The sequence below is a fragment of the Abrus precatorius genome, unplaced genomic scaffold, assembly GCF_003935025.1.
Source record: "Abrus precatorius isolate BTA unplaced genomic scaffold, Abrus_2018 Scaffold8, whole genome shotgun sequence".
Taxonomy (NCBI): domain Eukaryota; kingdom Viridiplantae; phylum Streptophyta; class Magnoliopsida; order Fabales; family Fabaceae; genus Abrus; species Abrus precatorius.
This window is the reverse complement of record NW_020874428.1, coordinates 31,199,196-31,226,069: the sequence shown is the minus strand read 5'-3', so window position 1 is coordinate 31,226,069 and position 26,874 is coordinate 31,199,196. Positions and strand designations below refer to the sequence as shown.

The 26,874-nt window shown below is 33.3% G+C and overlaps 5 protein-coding genes across 13 annotated transcripts; 3 read left to right on the top strand and 2 right to left on the bottom strand.

Annotated features, from left to right (window-relative positions):
* Positions 1-4,555: 4,555 nt before the first annotated feature.
* LOC113846318 (S-adenosylmethionine synthase) lies at positions 4,556-6,805 on the bottom strand. 2 transcript variants are annotated; one of them, XM_027474417.1, is made up of 2 exons: positions 6,697-6,805; positions 4,556-6,166 (listed from the first exon to the last, which is right to left on the bottom strand). In XM_027474417.1, the coding sequence occupies exon 2, from the start codon at positions 6,148-6,150 to the stop codon at positions 4,972-4,974; it is 1,179 nt and encodes a 392-aa protein (XP_027330218.1). In that variant the 5' UTR covers positions 6,151-6,166; positions 6,697-6,805; the 3' UTR covers positions 4,556-4,971. The 2 variants fall into 2 exon arrangements, with proteins under 2 accessions (XP_027330218.1, XP_027330219.1); XM_027474418.1 differs by having other exon boundaries at positions 4,674-6,166; positions 6,671-6,805.
* Positions 6,806-8,977: 2,172 nt separating this feature from the next.
* LOC113847069 (autophagy-related protein 8i-like) lies at positions 8,978-10,594 on the top strand. 2 transcript variants are annotated; one of them, XM_027475923.1, is made up of 5 exons: positions 8,978-9,124; positions 9,241-9,296; positions 9,440-9,492; positions 10,248-10,309; positions 10,413-10,594. In XM_027475923.1, exons 1-5 carry the CDS (start codon positions 9,085-9,087, stop codon positions 10,499-10,501), a joined length of 300 nt encoding a protein of 99 aa, XP_027331724.1. In that variant the 5' UTR covers positions 8,978-9,084; the 3' UTR covers positions 10,502-10,594. The 2 variants fall into 2 exon arrangements, with proteins under 2 accessions (XP_027331724.1, XP_027331723.1); XM_027475922.1 differs by having other exon boundaries at positions 10,191-10,309; positions 10,413-10,588.
* Positions 10,595-10,687: 93 nt separating this feature from the next.
* Positions 10,688-13,339, bottom strand: LOC113847979 (TNF receptor-associated factor homolog 1a). The gene is made up of 6 exons (XM_027477321.1): positions 13,316-13,339; positions 12,547-12,676; positions 12,224-12,393; positions 11,489-11,780; positions 11,066-11,232; positions 10,688-10,892 (listed from the first exon to the last, which is right to left on the bottom strand). The coding sequence occupies exons 1-6, from the start codon at positions 13,335-13,337 to the stop codon at positions 10,735-10,737; spliced, it is 939 nt and encodes a 312-aa protein (XP_027333122.1). The 5' UTR covers positions 13,338-13,339; the 3' UTR covers positions 10,688-10,734.
* A 695-nt stretch (positions 13,340-14,034) lies between these two features.
* LOC113847948 (signal recognition particle 19 kDa protein) lies at positions 14,035-17,024 on the top strand. Its single transcript, XM_027477283.1, has 3 exons — positions 14,035-14,309; positions 14,383-14,482; positions 16,792-17,024. The coding sequence occupies exons 1-3, from the start codon at positions 14,130-14,132 to the stop codon at positions 16,923-16,925; spliced, it is 414 nt and encodes a 137-aa protein (XP_027333084.1). The 5' UTR covers positions 14,035-14,129; the 3' UTR covers positions 16,926-17,024.
* Positions 17,025-18,266: 1,242 nt separating this feature from the next.
* On the top strand, positions 18,267-26,542 carry LOC113846855 (calmodulin-binding transcription activator 2-like). Of its 7 annotated transcripts, XM_027475556.1 has the most exons (13): positions 18,553-18,716; positions 19,212-19,334; positions 19,769-19,884; positions 20,609-20,697; positions 21,298-21,343; positions 21,671-21,718; positions 21,824-21,941; positions 22,508-22,821; positions 23,174-23,578; positions 23,682-24,370; positions 24,707-25,277; positions 25,667-25,975; positions 26,187-26,474. In XM_027475556.1, the coding sequence occupies exons 1-13, from the start codon at positions 18,671-18,673 to the stop codon at positions 26,226-26,228; spliced, it is 2,916 nt and encodes a 971-aa protein (XP_027331357.1). In that variant the 5' UTR covers positions 18,553-18,670; the 3' UTR covers positions 26,229-26,474. The 7 variants fall into 7 exon arrangements, with proteins under 7 accessions (XP_027331354.1, XP_027331355.1, XP_027331357.1 ...); XM_027475553.1 differs by having other exon boundaries at positions 18,267-18,716; positions 21,671-21,941; positions 26,187-26,523; XM_027475554.1 differs by having other exon boundaries at positions 18,490-18,716; positions 19,215-19,334; positions 21,671-21,941; positions 26,187-26,542.
* Positions 26,543-26,874: the final 332 nt, after the last annotated feature.

Genomic DNA, 26,874 nt, shown 5'->3' with positions numbered 1-26,874 from the left:
TGTGTATATTAGTATATACCAGCAGAAAAAGTAATTATATATAATATCAAATATTATATTAACTTTATGTTCGAACATAAAACTGTTGATGTAATGGTGAAAATAGCTTTCGTATGTATTTTACATATTTTTATTATTATTTTAATATATTTTAAACTTTTAATTATTTTTATATAGTTGTATTTTTGTAAAAATTAATCTAACATGAAACAGTTAATAAAGAAGGAGACTGCAGGAAGAAAAAGAAAAGACGATGAGGGTGAATGAATTAAGATATTTGTTAATTGTTTGAGTTTAATTTGTTAAATGATAAGTCAAACTCATTTAATTTATTAATTAAGTTAAATTAAGCTCAAATTTGTGAACAACTAAAATAAAATGTAAGTTTATCTTAAAAAAAATCATCATTGAACCTTTGAATTATTTTCTATTTCGTTTCATCTTTCTAATCCAGAGGTATCTATTAAATACATTCTTAATAAACTATAAACACACTTCAACAATATATTTAACGTAAGAAAAAACAATTCAACCGTGAAAGAATTAGAATAAGAAAAACACTGACCAGATATAGGGTGGTCCAAAACTTGGGTGAACAGAGTTTTCCTTTAAATCTGAAATGGAGGAGGATTTTACATGCCTGATGAGTAGTGATGGAAAATTTTTGGATGGTTGAACTTCAACTTCAACATATATTGGCTCAGTTACTTAGAGAGTTTAAGATACCATCTTTTTTAATACCATTTCTACACCGTCACCCTCCACTTTACATTGTGAGGGTAGCTTTTCCTTTTTCTCTCTTTTAAGATTAATTTCACATTGTGAATGTATCTTTTTCTTTTCTTCAATTCATGTATCAAAGTAGTCTATAACAATTATAAATAGAGGTTGATTTGATCCCTACGATTGTAAAAATATATATTTCAATCCTTAAAATTAGTAATTATAAATATTAATTACTTGACATGAAATATTTCATAGGGAAAATTGATAGACTACTTTTTTTCTTGACCTTAGGTTTGGTAGGTATAATTTTTTATGAGTTTTCAAATTTATTCACGAAAAAGTAAGCAAATGATGACCACAATAGTAATTATAAAGAAACTATGAGAGTGCACTCGTGTTTTTGGTCGGATAAAAAATTTAGTGGGATTATGAAGTGGGAAGAGAGGACACGTGTTGTGGGGTAGAAATTACTTTTCTCAACAGTAACTAGACGTTAACAAGGTACTATTTTAAAAATATATATATATATTTTTATTATTAATTAAACACTATTATTAAAATTTGTAAACTTTACTTCTAATTTAATAATTTGCACTTATATTTTTTATAATTTTTAAAAAATTACAACTAACAGATTTCATCTATAATTAAATAATGAGTATTAAATAATTTTTAAACAATAAGTATTTATTTCTTAGCATGATAAGATTATTATTTTATTTTTAAAAAATATTGATTTATATTTACCTAATAACATAAACTTAAAAATTAGTAAAAATATTATATTTATTTCATACTATGTTTCCATTCAATATTTAAAATAAAGTAACAAAAACCATCACAGTAAATAGAGTTTGCTTTGTATTTTATATATAAAAACCTTTAAAATTAATTTCGTTCAAAAATATTAAAAAGTAATACATGAATCCTTATCATTGATTATTTTGAAGTATGTATTAATAATTTTAACATACTACAATTTAAAGATAATTTTTTAAGTTTTTTACTTTAAAAATTAAAAAAATTGATCTATACAACATATATTTTTCATTAAAAGCAACATCAATTAAATTAAGTGAAACTATTACCAACGATAAAGTTCTTTTATATATATATATATATATATATAACACATCTGCGTTTATTAGAATTGAAACTTAAAATTATACATGCTTAAAAAAATTATATTATTTTAAAATTAATACAAGAATAAATAAATTTAAAATTAATACAAGAATAAATAAAAGATCAATAAATTTTCTTTACTGTAATATTATTATTAGAGATTATTTGACTATTAAAATTATAATTTTTTATTTTAAAATATAATAAATATACAATGAATGATTAAGAATATTATTGGATGTAGTGTAGGGAAGATAACATAGATTAAAAAAGGATAGTTGCAGAGATAAAAGGAAAAAGTAAGATTCTTTAACAAAAGTTAGTAGTCTTGTTGATTCAAATTTGTCCGATGGAGGGTATTTTCACTCAAAACTTTATTTCTTAATCTTTGAACAAGTGTTGCAAGACTTAATTTTCTTTGGTCTTTGCATGAACCAAGTAGTTAATACTTGAAGTGGTCATGCATGCGATTTGGGTACTTGGAATTGTTTACAAGTAGATTATCTACAAAATCGCCATGACAAAGGCAATAACGTGGTTGGTTTTCACTCGATATGCCAAAGAAAGATTCGTTATTTCCCTTTCGTTGTCGTTTGGGTCAGATTTTGTTGTTCTTTGGGTAAGAGATTTTATTGTGTTTGTGTTTTGGTCCATAATATGTTATTGTTCTCGAACAGCATTGTTTTTCATGACTCGTGGGCCAAGAAATTAAAGGACACGTTGGTTGTTGGACTCGTACAAGTGTTGGGACTAAGCTAAGGGTGCGTGTTTGTATTTTTTGGGAGAGGGTAATGAGGACAAAGTGTAAGTTAACACTTAACACCAATAACAAACACATATGCCCAAAATGTCAATATCCAAATAGTTTGGCATTCACTGTGGACAAATGGGGCAAGGTTCAAGTCAATAATTATATTTTGGGTTTGATGGGTTCAATAGAAACTACAAAGTAGAAGTAATTAGGGGGAAAAAGTAAAAAATGTGATAAAAAATTTAAAATAAAAAATAGATATTAATTAAGATAAATGTTAATTACTCTTGGTTATTGATTAAGAAATTAACGATCATTTTTTAAAATATAATTAATAAGTTTATTCGTTTAATTTTTTTATATAATCTAACTTGTTTTTCAAGAAAAAAAATTTGATGTTTTATCAATTAGCCAGACTTATATTATAAAATGTATGTGAAAAAGCTCTTAAATGTACTCTAATGAAGTGATGAATTTATTGAAAAAATGCATGTTAAAAATTAAATTGTAAAAAAAATATGTGATAAATATTATCATTTGTCTGATTATTATTTGTGGGTAGAGTTAGGAGACGTCCGGATTGAAGATCAACATTTGAGGACAATCAACACCATTTTTCCACTGGTCGAATATAACTTATGAGGTTCAGCAAAGCATTTTGATAAGGAATGACAACTACCCCATAGAGCAGGGGAACACACCCTACAAATCATACTTCTTGCACCTATTTCTCTAGAATGTTCCACGGTTGTATTACTTTGAAGTATACCATGAAGCCATGTTTTCATATTTTGGCCATGTATTACTAGTGTTCAAGTCCTATATAAGGCTTGTCTCTCGTCACTGTGTACATATTTGTTACTTTATGGAAATTACCATGAATTTGACCATTGAAGTTCCTCTGTAGGCATTTGGCCATTTTTGCTCAAGATATTAACATTGGATTAGCTCATTTGTCACCGTCGAGACACAACTGTCTGCTAATACTTGGACCTATTTGAGAGTTTTTAGTACCAAAAAGCTTTAAGAAATAAAAATTATGTGTATGAAATATCTGAACGGACACCTATTAAGTTGAAGAATCTTTTAAAATGATGAATTGAGAGATGGGAGAAGCAGGAGTACCCTTCCTATCTTGTCAATAAGTTGGAAGGATTATTCATTCACATGGAATGCCAAGATTCGCTTTGAGCTAAGAGTAAACGTAAAATCTACATCTGTCTGACCCTTGTCTTGCAGCATTTATACCGACAACCTATCAGTGCCACTTCATCAGGTACTTTTCATGGGGCCATAACAGCGACATTGCTCACCGTACTTTTTATTTTCCCTTCCTTTAGTAGATTCGTAGTTAATTTTAGAGAGAACTTTAAATAATTACTCAGAGGACTCTTTTGCAGTCCTTAAGATGTCCCCAGGACCCCAGCAAAATTGATGCACCTTAATTAATACTAGCAATCAAAGGAAGCGTATGACAAACCAAATAATTGCATATCAGTTATGTTATTTGGACATTTCGAATATCGATTGAACACTATTTTTAAAACCGTCAATAGAGTGATTCTGTGATAATATTTTTTCCAAATTAAAAAAAATATGCGTAAAAATATTGTGGAAGATTTTGTATGCATTTATATTATTAGAATTTATGTGCAAATTATGTCCCAGAGTAAGAAAGCGAGTTAATAAATTTTAATGCAATTGGACCCTTTTGATCAATGTGACTCTTCATCACCTGATTACAAGTAGAGCTTCTTCTCCAACACATATCAACTTTACCTTGCCTATTCCTTTTAGATTCATATTAGATACGTATTAAGAAACGAGCACATGGTTCAAACTTCCTTTTCTCAACACCAGTGCAAACAAGAAATAAACAATGACAATTAAGTATACAACGTGCAAAAAATGATATAGAGGAATCTACAGCACTCCTAGTGACAAAATGTTTTACTTGGTCAATAGTGTTATTACTATGAAAATAATGAAACCAGAACCACTTAGTGGGTAGTTTAAGCAGTTGGTTCATTTATTCTCTGTTCAAAACTGTAGCGTGATTTTTTGAGACATGGGAAATTAGATATTTAAAATGCACGTGAAAATGAGTTCAAGGAGAGAAGTATGGCAATTGATAAATTCAAATTGAATACTCTCTTTTTGATTTTACATAAAAGCATATATGGGTTGGGCATACAAACGGAGAGTACATTTTTTGGTTGATCATATAAAAAATTACAAATGAAGATGGAAGAAACAAAATAGGAGGAGGAAGAGGAGAGAGACACAGAGACATTGAGAGACTTGATGATGATTAGACACTATAACGGCAACGCTCAAAACTCCCACAGCACAGAGCGGAAGAGAATCACTTAGGCCTTCTCCCACTTGAGGGGCTTCACCACTTCCCATGTGAAGTCAGGATCCTCTCTGCCAAAATGTCCATAAGCAGCAGTCTTCAAGAACCTGTTGTTGCCACCCCTCTTGAGATCAAGGTTGATAGAGATCATGCCAGGCCTGAAATCGAAGTTCTCCTTCACAATTTTGAGGATCTCCTTATCAGGGATCTTCCCAGTACCATATGTGTCAACAAAGACAGACAAAGGCTCAGGCACACCAATGGCATAAGACACTTGCACAATGCACCTTCTGGCAAGTCCACTGGCAACAATGCTCTTAGCAGCTTGCCTCACAATGTAAGCACCACTCCTATCAACCTTAGTTGGGTCCTTCCCTGAGAAGGCACCGCCACCATGTGCACCCCATCCACCATAAGTGTCGATGATGATCTTGCGGCCAGTGAGACCAGCATCACCATGAGGCCCACCAATGACAAAACGGCCAGAGGGGTTCAAGTGGAAAATGGTCTTCTCATCAAGGTACTTCTCAGGAATCACAGGCTTGATAACATGCTCCTTAAGATCAGCAGCAATTTCATCATTTGTAACAGTCTCGTCATGTTGAGTTGAGATAAGCACAGTGTGAACGCGAACTGGAACCATGGCACCCTTGTCATTGTAATACTCAACAGTGACTTGGGTCTTGCCATCAGGCCTCAGCCAAGAGCAAGTTCCATTTTTGCGAACCTGGGTGAGACGATCACCGAGCTTGGTGGCAAGAACATGGCTAAGGGGCATCAATTCAGGGGTCTCATCAGTGGCATAGCCAAACATGTGACCTTGGTCACCAGCACCAATTTCCTCAGGCCTTTTGGTGAGATGGCCATGCACACCCTGAGCAATATCAGGGCTTTGTTGCTCAATGTATACAAGGACCTTGCAATTGTCAGCATCAAGCCCTACATCTTCTGAAACAAACCCAATGTTCCTGCATGTGTCACGCACAATCTTCTCATAGTCAACGTTGGCCTTGGTTGTGATCTCTCCAAAAACCATAACCAAGTTGGTCTTGGTGCATGTTTCACACGCAACCTTGCTATCTGGGTCCTGTTCAAGACAAGCATCGAGCACAGCATCGGAGATTTGGTCACAGAGCTTGTCAGGGTGTCCCTCGTTCACTGACTCGGAGGTAAATAGGAAAGTCTCTGCCATCTTTAAACTTTAATAACTACACAACAACCCCAACAAAAATTGAAGCACAGATAATTAGAACCTAAATACAAATTCACTCACAAAAGGAAACACAGCAAGAGCAACATCAAAGATAAAATTCACCAAAAAAACAAAAGTCCCATTTTCCAACTATGTACCACAGCAAGTACAACTCCAAACTTTGCTAAAAATACCCTCTAATCACCAAACCCCATGTCAATCCAAGGTTTAACGGAAACCCAAAATCCCCCTAAAAAAGGTGATTTTTTTCTCAGTAAATCATATGAATTCCACTAGATCTGAAAGCCATAAGCAAATTCCCCATGTGAGCACAGCAATTAGCGATACCCAGTACAGTTCACATTCGGTTTAAACCATCTGGGGTAACAAAGACCGAGCCAGTTAAAGAAAAACAAACCAAACCTACCCAGAAGAGCAAGATCCACAATTTATCAAGAAAAAACAAGAATATCGATCAAAGTTGACATTAACAGAATGAAGGTAGCAGAGTAAGTCATGCCTGCAACAGAGGAAAAAGAAGGGTACCTCGACAAGTAGAGGAGCAGAGAGAGGGAGAGAGGGAGAGAGTGCAAACTGCAAAGGAGGCTCAGAACGAGGGATGGTGGTTGAGGGGGCCTCTGCTCTGAAACAATGCGAGTTGAAACGTGAGCAATGAGTTGGCATTTATAGGCAAAATGCGTGGCTGGTGTGATTCAATGACACAAAAGCCCCTAAGAAACGAGATTAGATTTTGGGTTAGATTCATTCACTTGTATTATGATACTGTGTTTTTTGAATCGACGGCTGCGATTGGGGAGTGAGAATGGATCTGAACCGTTGGATGAACATGGGAGGGAGTGGGTGAGTCCTTATGAAGGTAAAAGTTGATACATCCACAGCTACCACCACAGGCCACAAGGTTGTATTGTCGATTGGTTAATGGCTAATTTTGATTTTGATTTTGACTTTAGTTTTTGCTTAACTTTTAAATTAGTCGTGTGGTTTTGACTCTCAACCCAATGCCAACTTCCACGTCCAATTCTACCACTTAGGGGTTGGTTGACGAGGTAAATAGAATAGTCATATTTTATTTTTCAATTACTTTTCAATTTTAGTATTTGCTTCAAATCAAAGTATTTTGATAAAGGAGTTTATTAAAGATAAAAAGGAAATATATGATAATTTTTTAATTTAATTTAAAGTAAAGGTTTAAATTAATTTCATATTTTGTTAAAAAATTATATCATTTTTTTAAAATAAATATGTTGAAAAGTATATTACTAATATTTTTTATTACAAAACAAGACAAACAAAAATAATGAACCTGTAATTTCTTATATTTTAACTATTAATTTAAATATATTAATCAACAAATTCATCAGGTTAAAAAGCTAAACATAAAAATTAATACTTAACATCATTAGTATACTTAAAAGTTTATTTAATTAATGTACTTGAGATATTAATTAACATTTGTTGCATATTAATATATATTGTCTTCAATATGGTTTTTATGATAGTATTAATATCAATTTTTTATTTAATGTATTGATATGGATAGCTTACCAAGAGCAACGAAGTTGGTAACCATATCAAATATCGTGTAATTAAACTACTCAGTATTGTTCATTATACGCTTGTTAACAAATAATCAGATTTAGGTGGATTCAGTATTTTCAAAAAAAAAAATTAAAGTACAAGATACAAGAAAAAAAATGTAAATTTTATGCTACTATAATATTTTAAATACGATGGTAATTTAATTATATTTCAAATGATACAATTTTACAAAACAAAGAGCAAAGTTTAATTGAGTTAAAAACAATTTATAAATAAAGTGTAAAACAGAACGCACGAGGTAAGTAGGAAGTTATGAAAGGGATGTGGTTGAATAGAAAATTGCCACCAATTCTGACCGTTGGTTGTTGCAGTGCAAAGATTGGGTAGGTGGGTTATGCTGCCACGTCCTCTTCAAACTTCACACCAACAATAACTTTATTATTATTTTCTGTAATGTAGTATTTGTAAAATCTTTTGCAGTTTTACCCACTCATTAATAATTGCATTTCTCTGCGCCACCATCAAATCAACACTGAAACCTCCTCATATGCCACACACATGCAAAAGTGAGGGACCCAAATAAAGACACGTGTTAATTACAATTTCTTTTTACATCTTTCTGCATGCAATTATTAAAAAGTACTTTCTTTTTTTTTTATTTATTTTGAAGACGCTAAATATATTCAATTTTTATTAAATGTTAAATCATGTTGTCCAATTGAATCGACTTCAACATGTTTAAAATAACATGATTAAGAGACAAAAGATAAAATCTACATACTCTTTATAGTTGAAAAAATTTAGTAATTTTTTTTACTAAAACAATTGTTATAATTAATTTTATATTAATAGATAATAGAATCAATAATTTAGTTAAAAAATTATTATTTTCTAATCTTTAAGATATAAGATAAATCACACTTTACAATTACTAATGTATAAATAAGTATAAATACATTTTCAAATTTACAGATGGCGTACCCAAATATCCTATGAATAGTCAAAAACATCTCATATTCGATATTATGAAAAATCTATCGCGTCAAACCCATGGACTCAAAAAAGAAAAAAAGGGGACATAAACTAAGCAAGCCCATGGATACAACAAAACAAAAAGCGAGTTGTTGATCAGAATGTAATTGGGCCTTAACAACGACAAAAAAGGCCCATGTATAGCCCATAATTGTATGGTTCAGAACTAACGTGGTTCATTCGTTTGTTAAGTGACGTTGACGTGCATAATAATGCCAGAAAGGTTGACGGTGGAAGCAACGCAATAATTAAACGATATCGTTTTTTTTAGTTTTTATTTCGCATTTCCATTTTTGTTGGGAGTTTCGAATTCACACGATACACTGCTTTAATCTCAGATTCATGGGAAAGATTAAGTCCTTCAAACAAGAATTCTCATTCGGTTTGTTTCTTTTTGAATAATTCAATTTAAAAAATTGTTTATATTTCCTTTCACTGTCAAATATGTAATATTAATTTGGCATTGCATTGTTTTTGGTGGATTTTGATTGGATGCAGATGAAAGACGGAAGGAATCAGAATGCATCGTTGTCAAATATCCGGATCGAGTTCCCGTAAGACATATTGGTTCAGATTTTCCTCTTTTTTGTAATTTTAATTCCACCTTGGAAAGCGATGGCCACAAATGCTTGATTTTTCACCTTTTAAAGCTGAATGTTTGAATTTAAGCAATGAATCTATGACTTATGTGTTGCAGATCATCATTGAGAAATATTCAAGGACAGACCTACCTGAATTGGACAAGAAGAAGTAAGTTTTAGCTATATGGTTATGATTCACTTTAAATTTTACTAAATAATATACATCTCTGCTAAAAACTCTCACTTGCATTCAACAATTACCCCATTATAATGTTCCAATTATTCATTTCAGAATAGTCAACGTCTTGATTAAACATGCTGTTAGGTATTTGGAGTTGCTAATTTTTTGTGTAGTGCTTTTAATGTTTATTTCATTTGTCAAATTTTGAATTATATGAAGATAAACCATTATTTTCAGTGTTGACTTTTTCCCCTGATTTTAGTTCCTAAAATTTACAAAAATCACGTGCATTTTAGTATGAGTTTGGTTCTGCGTTAGAAAGGTTTAAACGCACGTAATTTTAGACTCTCTTGAGAGTAGCTTATGCGTTAGAAACGCTCGTGCTTGTCTCTTAGATGCAAACCAAACACAGTATTAGTCCTGTTAAGGGACTAGAACCAAATCATTTTTGTTAAACGTAGAGAATAAAACCAAATATTTTTTTTATGAGGACTAAAATAAAAAACCATGATATATTCAAGGTCTAATAACTTATTTAAACCTTTGTCATTTGGTCATTTATGTTTACAGTTGTTTTCTAATCTTTTTCACCGACTGTAATAAGTTTGAATAAAATTTCATTATTTACTCCATAATCGTCTTGATGGGGCTGATCTCCTTGTATATATATTTTTTTACTCTTTTAGATATTTGGTTCCTCGAGATATGTCTGTTGGGCAGTTTATTCACATTTTGAGTAGCAGGCTACGTTTGAATCCTGGGAAAGCACTGTTTATTTTTGTAAAGAACACGTTACCTCAGACTGGTAAAAGCACCTTATCACCAAAATCTTGTAAGAGTTGTTCAGCTTCTTTCTTCTTGTATGCTAATTTGTGTTTTGTCTGTGGCTTTCATGTTTCCATTTACAGCAAGTCTCATGAACTCCATTTATGAATCTTACAAGGATGATGATGGGTTTTTGTACATGTGTTATAGCAGTGAGAAAACATTTGGCTAATTTCTTGTGTTTGTTAATTTTTGTAAGTACTCGCAAATTGTGTATTGTTGTCAATATTTGTAATCCACTTCAGTACATAATGTACTTGTATGACATGACTCAAGAATCTCTTGTGTAAATAATGATTTATTCAATAAAATGTACAATTTAAAGGTTAATAAGAGAGCCACGTTGTTTTTTTTTATGTCCATTTGGAATATGCATATATACATACATTGAAACATTAAACAAAGTTAGGACAATGCATCAACCACTCCAAGAATCGTAACCTCTGCCTCTGCCAAGCAACTGTCTTTCACCAGATAACCAGAGTATTGATTGGTGAAATTACTTATAGACATAAATCTTGATGCTCCATTTTCATGGTTTGAGGCACTAAACCAATAGTTAGCTGCAAGAAAAAGAAAGGGGGAACTGTCAGTTATGGAACTGAATCTATGCTATTGTTTGCTTAGGCTTGCGAAGAATGTTACACATAATGTTAATCATTCATTCAACTATCATTTTGTATCAGTAGCACTTTTCTCGAGGAATTGCAGCTCATAAAAAGTGACTAAACTCTACCTTTTCCAAAGTGATGCTTGGCTTGCTTCTGGTCAAGTATGCGTAATATTATCTGCGCATATATTTTGGAACTAGGAGAAAGGGCTGATGGGTTAGCCAAGACCAGGTACAGAGAAATATAACTGCCCACTTCAGCACCTTTTCCGTTGGGATAAAGTTTTATCTTCCTGCAAAATAACAGCATAATGACAAATTAGGAAATTGTCAAAACAAAACTTCTTGTTAGTTTCAAGCACTCTTGGGAAGCAAAAGTCCTTTGTGTGAATTAATCATATTAAATTTTTCTTTAACAATGTATATCAATTTATATTTTCTTGCGGGTTGGATTCCTCATCTTCACCTAATAAACTAAAGATTTTTTAAAAAAAGTTGGATGACCACATTGGAGTACATCCGCAACAAAATAGGATTGATCATTTGTACCATTTGTAGTTTCCAGCGTTGAAAGCTTTAGACTCATAATATTCTGAATCCAACTTTGAGAAGTTATCAAATTCGCCTTGGTGCTTGTAAGTAATGGCATCCTTCATCATTACCAAACATTCTCCTTTACCTGTACTTCTTTCATTGCAAACAAAGACTTCGGCTCCAATTGCGCACGTATCACCCACCAAATAACCTTTAGAGATAAGGTTGAAATCTTTAAGAGGAATAAATTGATCAAATCCCCATTCAACCTTCATCTTGTGAAATCTCCTTTCCTTTCTCGCTGCATCTGTTAAATGCAGTGTTCAAAAAACGGTAAGAGACCCTTGCTTTACAGGTAAAAAGCTGAACTACAAGAACACAAGATAAACGTAATCTACCATGTGCGATACAATTTAAAAAAAATGTTTCTAGCATAAACCTTGAAAATGCATCAATTTTCAGAGGTTGAATACTTTGGTTTGTGTATGATGTGGGTAAAGAGAAAGACTAGCACAGACAACTCCACAAATTGCGTAGAGTAAACCAATCAACAATGGAGACATCATCATGACTTTAAATATAAAATAAATTGAGTAGTGCAAATATTTATGTAAATATTTAATATATAATGAGATGTGTCATTTGTTGATTGGTTTAATTTATGCAAACTTGTGCAAACAAAATCTACTCAAGAATTCATCGTGGAAATGTAATTGGTAAGTAAATACACTCAAAAATTGGAATACATACCTTGGACAACTAGGTAGTTGTCGTTGTTCTGATCATGCAAAAACAACCGAAAATTGACATAAACTTCCCAACCATGATGAAGTGAACTTGCTTCGTCCAACGCCAAGTAGAGTGAAATATGGTCCTTTACATTCATGCTCTTATTTCCGCTAGGGTACAGAACTAACTTCCTACGAGGTGTTAGCAAATGTAATAACAGTCATTGGAGCAAAATTATTATCCATGAAACCTTTTTTGATGCATTAGCTGAACTTACAATAAGCCACCTTTGTAACCAACAACATCATTGATACTGTTATCAACTAGAACATATAAAGGTATACCATTTGTAGCCTCCAGCTTCAAAATTCCCTGACTCGTATCTCTCTATAGAATTCTTTGTCATGAGTGAAAATGATTGTATTTTCACTGCGTAATGAGCAGGTGGAGCATCTACAATGGATCGTGAAATGCCTGTAATATTATAAGTGAATGAAATCATTGTACATAATGAGTTACTTTTTCTCGAAAACAATCTCATTTTATTTATCAACATCTCTCCTTTCAATTTAAACAATTTTAAAGTTATCAATTTTGTTAACTTTAGCTGTTTTTATAACTGAATTTCAATATTATAAAAATAATATTTTTATTTAAAATGTTTTCATTGTTTCTTATATATTTAATGTAATAAATATTTTATTTTTTTTGGAAAAATAGTATCCAGCTGCTTTAAAATCAATCTCGAGGATTAAAGTTGATGTTTTTATAAAATTATACTGGTTTAATTATTCAAGCAATTGTGGCATAATGAAAGACAAAAAAATGATAGGTGACAATCCATCACAAACATGCAAAATACATTTTTTTTATTATCTGTGAGGTATATTCTAAGCTTAGAAAGTCAAATCCAAAATTCATCCCTGCCCTAGAAATCTCCTTGCTAAGCAGGTTTGTTGATTTTACATTTGAATTTATTATAATTTCTATTTATGGATAATTAAAACTAATCCTTAGAGTTGAAGTTAATATAAATTCAAATAACTACGTAGACACACCTGAAAACAAACATTTTAAAGGATACTACACAAAAAAGAAGGAAAGGGGACAAACCATCTTGGTTATCCATGACCATAACTAGATATAAGCTTTGGCAATGAGCTCAGAAATGTCGACTATTTTGGTGTCATATGTTCAGGATGCTTTCGTTATTTGTATTAATAGTGAATATTATGGTTACTTATCCTGTTCTTGAAGAAAACTGTTATTAGTTCGAGGTAGCAGCAGACATATTCTCTACTTTTAGCATTGCTACAAGCAAAAAGGTTCTATATAAACTTTCTATGGAGTTTATCTTCTCCGTTTCTTAAAAAGGATCGTTTTCTCGCATAGGGATATTCTTTGCTTTAAATTGTATGTGAAGGAAATATATTCGGGAGAATCACGTGGCTTTTACCAACGTTGTCTTTGTCTGGTCGAGCCAAAACATAACTAGTTTTTTACAGCAAAATGTTTTTATTATTGATAATTAATATTTTACTATATTAAATAAAATAAAAAATAAAATTTTTAAAATAAAACATTTGATTCAAAAGACATAATCATTATTAGCACGGCTTCATATTGCTTATAATTCTTCTTCTTCTCTCTCTTTTATTTTTTTTTGTCATTATGCGGATAATTCTTCAAATAAATTTTTTATAATATTCTAATTTAGGAAGAAAAAAGGCCCATGACCTGACCCTAACCCATTTGGTTAGATGGGCTTTTGGGCCGTAGCCCAAATAGAATAGACTATGGTTGTCCATTCTGCTCCTTCACTTTTACGTTCACCAAACCTCTCTCTCTCAACGCATTCATCAATCCTCATATATACTACAGATCTTAAGATTGAGTTTGCGATTTGCTTTCATTTTGAGTGAGGAATATGGATGCTGCCGAATTGCCCAGCATAAAGAAGTGGATTGTGATGTATCCCGTTTACATAAATTCCAAGAAAACGGTGGCAGAAGGAAGGCGCATCGCACTCACCAAAGCGTGCGAAAACCCTACTTGTGCTGAAATTGGTGATTGTTGCAGCTATCTTAAAATCCCTTTCGCAATCGAGGTTCTTTACTTTCTTACTTGCTCTTTATGATTTTCCATTTCCTTTTGATTTAACGCTTCAATTATTGGATCAGATAGATAAGGCTTACCCTCGTGATTTCATGCAAAGAGGGCGAGTGAGGGCATTGCTCAAAAAAGAAGATGGCACTCTCTTTAATCCCTCCATTTCATCCAGTAAGATTCATTCTCAATCTACTGATATTAACCTTAATCACTATGTTAAATCGTGATTAAGGTTAATATTAGTAGATTTTCATTCATTTAATACCTCAATGCCTGAACCCACACCATTTTTCTTTGTCTTCTGAGGATATGAATGTTCTTAAACTTGATCACCAAGTTTTGATATCTTTTCCCAATTGTGATTTTGTCACCCACTTGGAAATTCAGTTGGCTGGCTTTGTCGGCTTAAATTGTCTATTTATGCAAGTTTATGTTTACTTGGTATTTGTCGATTACATCACCAAGTTTATTTATATGTATGGCATGTGGCGTAGAGTTGAACAAGCCTTTCTACTGGTTTCCTTATTGTATTCTACTTTTTATCACTTTAGACACTGAGTTGGGTCTGGTTATCATGGAGCGTGGCATGGGCTTAAGGTGCATTTGGATAAATAGTTTAATTGACTCCTTATTTGATAAGGTCGTATTAAATGAGAGCACATTCATAAGTTTGATTGTTAACTTAGTTGAATAAATTAAAAATATATATATTTTAGTAAGTTTCTCCACAAAGCATATTGAGTTAAGTTGAAAGGAACTTATAATAAGGTTGCAAATTACTTCCCCGAGCCCATATAAGTTCTTCCAAATGCTCCCTAAGAATATTATGGTATTATAAACTTTACTTTGGGTAGAAATTAGAAGTTAGACTGTCTTCAATTTTATACATAAAATAGTAAAATACATGATTAGGAAAAAGCTGCATATTCATATAGTTGGACTGGAGCTAAGCATCAAATTGATAAATTGAAAATATTTTCTTTTGTCTTAGAAATAAGATTTTGAATGAGAAATACTTGGATCCCAAGGAATGCAAGACATTATTACCGTGCACCATATACATGCAACCTCTTGTTATGCATTCTCATCAAGTAGAGCTACACAGGAACTGCATATTGCTAACATTTGTTATGTGTGATAATCTCTGTTTTGTGAATTTTCTAAAGTCAAGTTCTAAAACACACACCCAAATGATAGAAGCTGGTAGCCTGTTACTATTAAGAATTCAAATTTAATCATGGTAAAAGTGCATTCTGTTTCAGTTGAAGTAGTTTGTTTCTAGAACACTGTAAAGAATCAAAGAAAAAGGAAACAGTGATCTACATGAAGCTGTGGGTAAAATCACAATTCAGAAGAGAGCATGGTAGTTAAAATCACAATTTTACACATAAGACCGGATGGTTTTTTCATGCCTCAATGATCCCAATCACATTCTCTGACACGTTTTGCTAAATATGTGTAACTCCACAATCAAGTTCATTTTGTCTTGAAATAGTATTTTGAAGTGAAGTGATTTTCCTCTTGGAGAATGGTAAACCCAAAAACTGGCATGGGGGAGGAAGGGAGAGGGGGGGGGGGTGGAAGATGAAAGTGATGCTAAGAAACTGTGTTAGACTTAATATCTTTTATATGAATGACATAGTTGTAGCAATTACAATTTTATAACTGTTATTTAATATTGTAGGGTATTTAGATTTAATAGCTGTTAGATTAGGATGTAGAATATGTAATCAGTAATGGACTAATTGTATAATTTTAGAAATGGAAGCGTAACTGCTTGGCTATAGTATACTAGGTCTAAAAGATTATACTGGTTCTACTCAAGATTGACAATTTTTATACGTTCTAAATGAGAAAATTAGCTGCGGTCCTGTTGCATCCTTCCCCTACACTTGGTAAAATTCTAATATATCCATTGCTTGATCACCTTGCTTGGCTCTCCTTTTAAATCCTTCCATGACCGAACAAAAGAAACTCAAGTTTTGTTAATCTTTTTAAAATTCTGATAGATTGTTATACAAGATTTCTGTTGGTTATCTGAACAACATAGATAGCATTTCTAGCTGGACCATTCAACCGTACTAACACGGAGAAACATAGATTGTATTTTCAGGTTTAGTCCATATGAAATTCATGGCAATTTGCTAAGAAACAGAGAGAAGAGCCAGATTATAAATTGGCAGAGGTTACCTTGTTTAATTGACTTTTAATCAATCGTAGATGTCAATTAATAGGAAGGTACATTTTCAGTTCATATTTATGACTTAATATGCAAGAGACGGAAGTTTGAAAAGTTTTGATTCTGAGATACAGAGATACAGTATTTTGTTGTAGATACTAGCATCGCAGTCAATACCGATCAAGAATTATTGTTGCATGGTTTTAAAATATTGATGGCCTAGCCATCATGGAGTGTCCTTGTGGTATAATGAATCTGAAATATCTGATGTTTTCAATTTTTGGTTGTGATTGTTTTGCAGGAAAGCAACTAATGCTTCGCGTTGCAGAGATGGTACCAAGACATCATGGAAGGACTAAAAAGCAGGAGGCTGCATCAACATCAACCGCCGGACCTTCCAACAAATCTGGGAAGGGTGGAAAGAAGAGAAGATAGTTGTGTTTGAAATGCCGTCACATGTTGATATTAGGGTGACTTGCCGGATGTATTATCTGTTCTAATAGGATTAAGTATCCCAACTAAGTTGAATTTTTCCCACCTCAAATATGTGTTTGGTTAAAATTAGCAGAGTCTAAACGGTCTTGCACTTGGGATTCCACAGTATTCTTATAGGATATTTTTTCATGGAAAATTTCCTTTTTGTTTTTGAAGTTTCGGTGACCCTTTTACGAGTTGCATGGAGCACATCCGCTTTAGTAACAAGTCCACGACTCCGAGTCTCCCAACTGCCAAGTGCAGATGTACACGTGCCTATAAGAGTAATGTACACATGCATTTTTTTTGTTTAAAAATAACTATTTTTTATAATATTTTTATTATAAAAAATATTTAGCATGAGTTTAGTCAAATTTCATTTTTCAAATGTTTTTTCATGATGCTGGTAAAAATAAATATTTTTAAGAAGTTAAACTAAATGCTCATTTATTTACTTAGGTTGTTTTAAGGAATTTTTTTCTAGTTTCTTAATAAATTTTTTGAGCTTATTATATATTTTGTTTAATAAATGATTTTGAACTTCACCTGGCTGGTGGTGATTAGATTGCGGCTTTTTTCCATAAGGCGTAATTTTCATTCAAAATTATGTAACTAGTACAACTTTCTAAAAGACTTACTAAAATGAAGTCATATTTATGGAGTATATTTTTTGTGTGTATTTGAAAATGATTTTGAGATCTACTACTGCCAGAAAGTTTGTGAATGTCAAAATTTGTTAAAAAAATTATTCAAGATTATCTCAAGTTTCTATGAGCAGAGAGAAAGAGAGATTGTACTGCACTCTAAATTCGATGACTTTTGTAAGTTATATTAGTTACAACATTTCCATGTTGAGGTTCTCCCAATCAACCACGATTCTTCTTTTCCTTTTGTTTTGTTTTTTCAAATTGAATGCATAAATGAGAGATGGAAAATCGAAATAACCCAGAAATTTAAAACAGGTAATTTATAGCAATGACTAAAATGTCAGACAAATAATTACCTGAAATATGCATAAAACAAAGGATAGGAGCTTCAATTTCAAACATTGGCCTTCTTCCCTCTTAGCCTTTGACCTTCTCACCTTTAAAATCTCAAATTCAAGTTTTGATTTTGTCGATGATGATGACTACTTGGTGACAGAATAGCTCCTGTTTACAAAATTATGATTAAGGGGAAAAGTCTTTTAATTAAGCATGGAAGATATTAACTTTCATAGTAGTTTATCCAATAATTAATTTTCATATTTAAAATTAAATGTTCAATTAGCAATAATAATTAGACGAGCTCTAAAAGAATCAATTTACAAAAAATATTAAATTTTTAACGAAAGTAATAGAAAGGCAACGTCAGTGTCAGTGATACGTAGGAGGCCACAACGCTTGTAGTATCGTAGTGTTAGTCAGGCTTTGGCGTACTTCGTAAGCAACAAATGCCATGTCGGACTTGTGTGAACGCTACGTGGAGAGCTCTGACTTCAATCCGCTCTCTTTTTAAGTGCTTTTCACGCGCCACCGTTCTCCCTCTCTTTCTTTTCTTCTTCATCTCTCAATTTCAAAACCCTTTCTTTTCTTTTTCTTCTTCTTCATCTCTCAATTTCAAAACCCTTCACCATCTTTTCCCTGTTAGGGTTTTCGATTCAATTCAGTTCTCTGCATTCGCCTTTTGGCTGTTCAGAATTCCATGTGTGAGGTTATTGCTACAAGATGACCAACACCAGAAATTCAAATTATATTCGGAACGCACAATTAGGTTAGATTCCCCCTTTCAATGCCAGGTTTCGTGCCTTTTGTTTTTCAATTTACATTTTCTTTGTGGTCTTTATTGGTATTTTTTATTCTTTCTGCATGCATGCCCCTAATTGCCTCAATTTTCATTCTAGTTGGTAATGGAATATGTACATGCATGTGTTACTTTTCTCGTTGAGTTCATTTTCGCTTCAGTTTGGAATGTCATGTTCTTTTCTCTTTCGTTTACTTGTCTTCAATCATGTTTGTATGCTTCACATGGATAAGAGATCATCATTATTGTTGGTTTGAAAGTAAACATCGTTCATATATTTGAACTTTGATGTGATCTAGTTGTCAAGACGCATTAATGCAAGTGCCAACTGAATCAACATATTGTCTGTGCAATGTCATACATTTATTTATTTAAATATTGCCTTCATTGATTATGCGTATAAATTTATCATTCAAACAGAGTAATGCATTTGATTTTTATCGCTGAATGTTTCCTGGAATATAGTAGGGTTTGAAGAGATTCTACGAGAAGCAGAGCATCGTTGGCTTCGACCTGCTGAAATATGTGAGATACTTCGTAATTATAGGAAGTTTGAGTTAACACCAAATCCACCTGTTAGGCCTCCAGGTATTTCCTATTTTTTCCCTGAACTTCATTCCCCCCTTGATTTTGTTATTTGCTACATTCAAGGGTGGGGGGTAGATTTTGCCAGATTTGGAGCTTGAACATCGACTTGGGAATTCCCATGCTTCAGAGGCTCATTTTATTCCTTTATCAGGGGACATTTTGCGGTTGCTTTCATGATGATATAAAACATTAAGTGTGATGCAGTCATGCTTCATAATTTGGAATTTACTTTCTGTTTTTAATTAAGTTCATGTAAGATTGAGAAACTGAGAATTGTGATGATAATAGAAGTCAATTAATGACGTTAGCTCCACCAAAGAAAAAACCTCAACCTTTATATATATATGCCTTTAACTCTACTGTACATACTAAATATGCCTAGTACGAGTATAGAGTATTAATCTTGACATTAATTTGTTATTCCTTTTTTCCAGGTGGATCACTATTCTTGTTTAATCGAAAAGCACTTCGTTACTTTCGCAAGGATGGTCACCGGTGGAGGAAGAAAAAAGATGGGAAGACTGTAAGAGAAGCTCATGAAAAGTTGAAGGTGTGCTGTTCATTTTATTAGTTGTAAGTTTTATTTTTTTCAATTGTTATTTCTATTGAACCTCTTCAATGGGTCAATTGTTGTCTTGGAACATGGAAAGGCCTCATGCAATCAAATCCAGTTTAGATTGCTATTGTGTTCCATACAAGACCATGGAAATGCATTATGATTTAGGAAGCATGTCTTGGTGCATAAGCATGTAGCTTCGTGTGTGATCCTGAGATTTATGGCTCATTTAATTATTTTACAAATGTTGTCATTGACATATGACAGCATAGTAGGATGGATATCTAAGTATAATGTCCTTAAAGTGTTCAATCAATAATAGACCATAAGTTTGCATACCATCCCCTTTTTGGTTCAATATATTTTCTTTATTGCAACCATTCTACTGGTTTTTCCCCCATTAGCTGGACAGATGTTATTGTGGTTGAGGAATCTCCTAGGATTATACTAAAGCTAATAAGTTTTTTTCCCGTCCAATTTCATAGCCAATAGCCACTTGCTTCTTCTTTTTCCTTGACATGTAACATTTCATTCAAATTTCTTTGTTTTGGTTAATAAAAATCATATGATAGACAATAAGATACCTTGAAAGTACAATTGCTTTGAGTTACATAAAACTATTCATTTGAGTTACATATTGTGCCATTTTACCCCTTTGTTTTATTTTATGTTTTATCCCATGAACTGCCTAATGGAATGATTCTATTGTTGAATGTAGGCTGGTAGTTTGGATGTCTTGCATTGTTACTATGCTCATGGTGAGGATAATGAAAACTTCCAACGGAGAAGTTATTGGATGCTTGATGAGTAAGTTTCCATCATCCTATTAATTTTGGGATTTGTAGTACCTATCTTTGATGTTTTAAGAGAATATTCGCTAAGGTGTTATGCTGCTGATTGCTAATATATCAGGTCATTCTGTAAGTTTATTTGAAATCTTGAGCAATAACAGATTGAATCTCAAATTTTTCATTTCTATAAAACACTGAAATAATGTTTTTCTGATGCAGTTTTTTACATTTTGTTCTTAATGCATAAAGATTAACAAATCCAAATCTGGACCTTATGGACTTAGCAGGCTAGGCCAGCTGCAGAGTGGGTTTATGTCTATAATAAAATAAAATAAAATAAAATAAAATAAAATACTAATACATAAAAATTTCTAAATATAAATAATTAAATAAAAATGTCACATTTCATAGGTTGACAATGAAAACCCAACAATATTATAAATATTGAGAACTGATAAGATTGCTCGCTGAAGTGGTCCCCATTTTAATGGCCTCTTTTTTTTGTAGATTTCAGTCTACATAAACTTAAGGGATATTCCATAAGTTCAGGCCCATTTGACAGTGTTAAGCATTGATAATTTTTTTATGTCAACTTGAACATCTGGTTGGCTTGCAGGCAGTTAGAGCACATTGTCCTTGTGCATTATCGAGAAATTAAAGAGGTATGGTATGCTTGTGTTCTTCTCTTTACATTTTTTCTTTTATATCATATAAAGTTATCTGGATAAGATGGTGTTATATCAAAACCAGAATCAACTTAATTCTGATTAGTAGTAAGCTCAGCTATGTTGGTTTTCTTTCTGTTATCTTTCGTCCAAACTTGTTTATAATGATTGCCTACTTCTATGGGTTGTGACCAATTGCACAGACTAACCAATGATTGAACCATCAATGGATCCTCTGATATTATTGTGATTCTTTGATGTGCTTGTTTTGTGCATGTCAAGTGTTTTGTTGTTCTAGTATCTCATATGCTTTACACTTTGCAGGGCTGCAGGTCTTGCATCTCACATTCACCTGTAGTTCCTGTAACCCTGGTTGGTAGTTCTCAAAATAGTTCAGTGCCTTCCTCTACCAAAATAAACTCACAAATATCTGTTGTTCAAACATCTTTTACATCAAGTGCAAATAAAGTTGGTCAGAATGGACAAGCTTCAGAGTATGAGGATGTCAACTCAGAGACTCAAGCCTCATCTCATGATCAGCCTATCAGCAAATCCATGCTTCACAATGCACCTCAGCTTGCACATGAAGCCACTGGTAAGTTGTACGATGTTGTAGGTGTAGTATTCATTCAAATTATGGGAATGGTTTGAAAAAGATTTGAAATATGTTTGTTATATCAGTTTTTTCTGTGGATTAATTTCACTGCAATTAGATCCCTTGTGCCATGACTGTTGTTTCCTATGGCAAACTATCATTAATGCAGATTTAAAATTTTTGTGGTTTTATATCTTGCTGATCTTCCGTGTTGCTCTTTTACAGAATTGCTTACATAATGCATTATTATATTTGTGCAATTATTTTCCATTTGATATTTCAAAACTAATATGACATTGACTTTTTAGTAAATTTCACTTTAACAAATGTTGATTTTTCTTAAATTGAACATAATCATCATGTTGTTTTCTATATTAGTTAAATATGATTTTAGTGACAGTGATAATGCCTATTGCCTTGGTCCTCCTTCATTCTCATGCCTTTAACTGTATTTCTTTATTTGGCCCATGGAGATGGTACTCTTTGGCTGTTGGCTACTATTTTTGTCTACAATGGCAGTTTTATTTGGAATTTTTAACTTGTGATTTTATTTTTTTATGATTTAGGGTTCTCTGAGTTGTTGAGGAGCCCCTTGATTTCATCTTTGTCATCTTCTTTTCCTAGCCAGTCTCCTGGTACTGGCTTGTCTACCTGGACCTTAATTCCGAACTACAGCAGAAATACAATTAACATGCATGATGGAGAACGGCATGTTGAAGGATCCGTTGAAGGCTCTGAAACTGACTTCAATGTTCAAAAGCTAAGCAATGCTAGGTTAGATGTTGATTGCAGAATACAAGATGGTGTAATTTTCAGAGATAGGCTCATTACTAACACATACATCCAGCCAGTTAAAGGAGCTTCACAAACTGTTAATCAGGTGCAGTAATTGCAATTATCAACAATTTTTAATCTTTGACTGACATGTCTCCGCTATCTTTGTGATTCCTCATTTTTTCATAGCCTCAAACGTTTGGGTAGAGCTATGCTTCTGAGTCTGAAACAGATGGCCTAGACATCCAATTAATTAATCGTTTTGTCACTGCATCTAAAGTGCATGTTAACAGTATAATAATATATTTTATGATTTCAAGGTCTATGTTGTGCATGATTTTCATACTTGATATGATTTCTGGATTTTCCTAATGCAATCTTGTTCCTCTGTTCTTTATATAGTTTATTACTGGCTTCTTCCCCAATTTGACTTTTTCTCTTGAATTATGGTGTGGCAGGTGCAAAAGGAGGATGGTCTAGATTCATTTCGTACTCAATGCCCTGATCATGCTGATCATCCAGATGCAACTACTACAATCCTAGTTGAACAAAAACTTCAAGATGATGATACAGACAATGATGAATCAGAACGTGTTGAATCTGGGAAATTGAAAAAGCTTGATAGTTTTGGAAGGTGGATGGATAAGGAGATTGGTGGAGACTGTGACAATTCCTTGATGGCTTCAGATTCTGGTAATTATTGGAGTACACTTGATGCTCAGAATGAAGATAAGGAGGTGTCTAGTTTACACCACATGCAGTTGGACCAAGGCAATTCGTTAGGACCTTCTCTTTCCCAAGAACAACTATTTAGTATCCATGACTTTTCTCCAGATTGGGCCTATACTGGGGTTAAAACAAAGGTGTGCCTTTTCATGCACATGCTTGAGATTTTATGTATTTGTATGTTCATGAATTAACAAATGTACAATCTGGTTTTTTATTGATTTCTTCCTTCTGTAAAAGGTTTTAATAGCTGGTACATTTCTGGGAAGTAAAAAGCTCTCTAGTGAGACCAAATGGGGATGTATGTTTGGTGAAATTGAGGTTTCCGCTGAAGTTTTGGCAGAGAATGTCATACGGTGTCAGACTCCTCTTCATTCACCTGGCCGGGTTCCATTCTATGTTACCTGCAGTAATAGGTTAGCCTGCAGCGAGGTCAGGGAATTTGAATATCTTGAAACTCCAACCAAATTTTTACGTCCTGTGGGTATTAAAATCTCAGCAGAAGATGAGATACGGCTTCAAATGCGGCTTCTTAAGCTAGTAGACTTGGGAGCTGACAATAAGCAGTGGAAGTGCTCTGTTTCTGAATGTGAAAAATGTAAACTCAAGGGAACAATGTATTCCATGAGAGATGGTAGTGGAGTATTTGAAGAAACTTTCCATATTGATGGAGTTGATCATATAAAACCTAGAGATGTATTATTCCAGAGATTAATGAGAGACAAGCTTTATGAGTGGTTAGTATTTAAGGTTCATGAAGGAGCAAAAGGACCACGTGTTTTGGATGATGAAGGCCAAGGAGTAATACATTTAGCAGCTGCACTTGGTTATGTGTGGGCTATGGGCCCTTTAGTTGCTGCTGGTATTAGTCCTAACTTTAGAGATGCTCGAGGAAGAACAGGACTTCACTGGGCATCATATTTTGGGAGGTCAGAAACTCTTTATGTTAAGAATTTTCTGTGCTCGTGTTCATTACTATTTGGGTTTTATTTTCCACTTAAAATGCATGTTGTGTTGGGTTTATTTCATTTGTATCATTCCATCTTTATTTGCTCTTTGGAGAAATGAATTTGTATTCTCGATGTATTATGCTTTTCAAAACTTTGTATTCTTGATGTATCAGTATCCCTTGTGTTGTGTAGTTTCATATGGTTGGGGTGATTCTCTTTTCCTTAATTATTGACATAGTATTTTATGGGCTATATATGGTAATTTTTCATTACGAATGTGTATCTATTCTCATTTTTTTGTTTCCTTTTCTTCAGAGAAGAAACTGTGATTGCGCTGGTCAAATTAGGTGCGGCTCCAGGTGCCGTTGAGGATCCAACAACAGCATTTCCTCGAGGTCAAAAAGCAGCTGATTTAGCTTCAAATAGAGGACATAAAGGCATTGCTGGGTATTTGGCCGAGACAGATTTGACAAATCAATTATCTATATTGACTATCAAGGAAAATGACACTAGTAATATTGCCACAACAATAGCAGCTGACAGTGCTTTTGAGTCTGTTGACAGTGACTCATCTAATATGACAATGGATGAGCAACACTATCTGAAAGAATCACTTGCTGTGTTTCGAAAATCAGCTCAGGCAGCTGCTTCAATCCTAGCTGCCTTTAGAGCAAGGTCGTTCTGTCAGAGACAATTAGCCAAGCGCAGCAGTGATATTTCTGAAGCAGTGCTTGACCTAGTTGCTGATTCTTTAAACAAGGTACAGAAGATGGGTCACTTTGAGGATTATTTACATACTGCAGCTTTAAGGATCCAAAAGAGATATCATGGGTGGAAAGGAAGGAAAGATTTTCTGAAAATACGTGACCGCATTGTAAAAATTCAGGTACTTGGATGTGGTTACTGGGTATTATATCATCATCATATCATCATCATCTTAGCATTGTAGATGCTTTTCATGGGATGTTTTTCTCCTGTCCTGATTCACCCTAAAATAGTTTTGTTTTCAATCTTTTGGGCTCTGCAACCTTTAAGGACTAAAATGATGATTTTATAAAGGTAAGGATTAAATTGATTGATGGTTACCATTTTAGGGACCAGAATGGATGTTTGCTCTTTAACATTTAATGCAGTGTCTATTGTTACTGCTTGTGCGACTTACATGTCAATTTGCCTCCTTTACTTTATTTAATCTGAATTCTATTTCTCAATTTATTTACATTTTTGTGATGGAGATGATATTGAATCCTCATCTAACTTGATTCTTCTATGCAGGCTCATATTAGAGGACACCAAGTTCGTAAGCAGTACAAAAAAGTTGTTTGGTCTGTTGGCATTGTGGAAAAGGCAATACTGCGCTGGAGACGGAAAGGAGCTGGTCTGCGAGGATTCCGGATTGGGCAGACAGTTGGTAATGTGGCTAAAGATGCTGACAAAAATGACGAGTATGAATTTTTGAGCATTGGAAGGAGACAGAAATCAGAAGATGTAAAGAAAGCTCTGGATAGAGTTAAGTCCATGGTTCGTAACCCAGTGGCACGGGATCAGTATATGAGGCTCATCATAAAATATCAGAAATTGAAGGTAGTCACTATTTATTTTCTTTTGCTGGACCATAGTTTTTTGTGCCATTGTGGTGTAGGTGGCTCAAGCCTTGTCTATCCCATGAAGTAGTGTGGTTCATACATTTTTGGTGCATTGATTCAGAAAGAAGATATCAGTTTTTGTTGATTAAATTTAAATCTGATTGGCTAATACTATTTTGCTCTGCTTGTATTGGCATAACATTGAACAGATTGATGATGGCGGAAGTAGTCAATCACAACATGTTGGCTAGAGTCTGACGAAAGAAAAGCGGAATACTGGTGACACTATGACACTTTTAGATAATACTAAAATCTTACCTGTACACCATTTTATGTAAATAACATCTGAATTTCTAGTTTATATGGAAGTTCTGTTAATTTGAAAGGTAGAAGAAGAAAATTCAGAAAAAGTAAGGAAGGGGAAATGTATATGCCGGTTTTAGCGCCCCCCCCCCCCCCCTTATCAATGAATAGAAGTTAGTTTTAGTTTAGATAATGTTTAAGCTTATTGAAATATGTGAATGTTTGCAATAATACTATTTTTATTAATATTTGCATGTTGTATGTATCTGCCGTCTACGTTTGTTGCTGGTCTTGCTTTTAGACAAATATTCTAGGGCATTGGTGTACTGATTTTAAGGAAATATAAGAATAGTTTTATACCCCGCTCAGATAAGTTGCTCATGTATGAGTTGCCAAGAGTCATCATGTTGGGGGGAGGGGGGAAGGGAGAATGCTGACAAGTGTATTTACAATATTCGGGGGAAAAAAAAAGCATATCACCTTTAACTGCTTATCCTGAATGGTTAAAGGTGTTTTATCTTTTATGGACAAAGTATGGTAAACCATGAAATGTATGCAGTCTATCAGACTTCGATTTTTCGAAAAATGAATCCT

Excerpts from the sequence above, each read along its gene's own strand:
- LOC113846318 (XM_027474417.1), bottom strand. The coding sequence starts at position 6,150 with ATGGCAGAGACTTTCCTATTTACCTCCGAGTCAGTGAACGAGGGACAC.
- LOC113847069 (XM_027475922.1), top strand. The coding sequence starts at position 9,085 with ATGGGAAAGATTAAGTCCTTCAAACAAGAATTCTCATTCG. Across the intron at positions 9,297-9,439 it reads AATATCCGGATCGAGTTCCC|ATCATCATTGAGAAATATTC; the intron begins GTAAGACATATT and ends TATGTGTTGCAG. Across the intron at positions 9,493-10,190 it reads CCTGAATTGGACAAGAAGAA|ATATTTGGTTCCTCGAGATA; the intron begins GTAAGTTTTAGC and ends TTACTCTTTTAG.
- LOC113847979 (XM_027477321.1), bottom strand. The coding sequence starts at position 13,337 with ATGGTCATGGATAACCAAGATG. Across the intron at positions 12,394-12,546 it reads GAAGCTGGAGGCTACAAATG|GAAGTTAGTTCTGTACCCTA; the intron begins GTATACCTTTAT and ends AACACCTCGTAG. Across the intron at positions 11,781-12,223 it reads CAACTACCTAGTTGTCCAAG|ATGCAGCGAGAAAGGAAAGG; the intron begins GTATGTATTCCA and ends TGCATTTAACAG.
- LOC113847948 (XM_027477283.1), top strand. The coding sequence starts at position 14,130 with ATGGATGCTGCCGAATTGCCCAGCATAAAGAAGTGGATTGTGATGTAT. Across the intron at positions 14,310-14,382 it reads AAATCCCTTTCGCAATCGAG|ATAGATAAGGCTTACCCTCG; the intron begins GTTCTTTACTTT and ends TTATTGGATCAG. Across the intron at positions 14,483-16,791 it reads TAATCCCTCCATTTCATCCA|GAAAGCAACTAATGCTTCGC; the intron begins GTAAGATTCATT and ends ATTGTTTTGCAG.
- LOC113846855 (XM_027475553.1), top strand. The coding sequence starts at position 18,671 with ATGACCAACACCAGAAATTCAAATTATATTCGGAACGCACAATTAG. Across the intron at positions 18,717-19,211 it reads TATTCGGAACGCACAATTAG|TAGGGTTTGAAGAGATTCTA; the intron begins GTTAGATTCCCC and ends CCTGGAATATAG. Across the intron at positions 20,698-21,297 it reads AGTTATTGGATGCTTGATGA|GCAGTTAGAGCACATTGTCC; the intron begins GTAAGTTTCCAT and ends GTTGGCTTGCAG.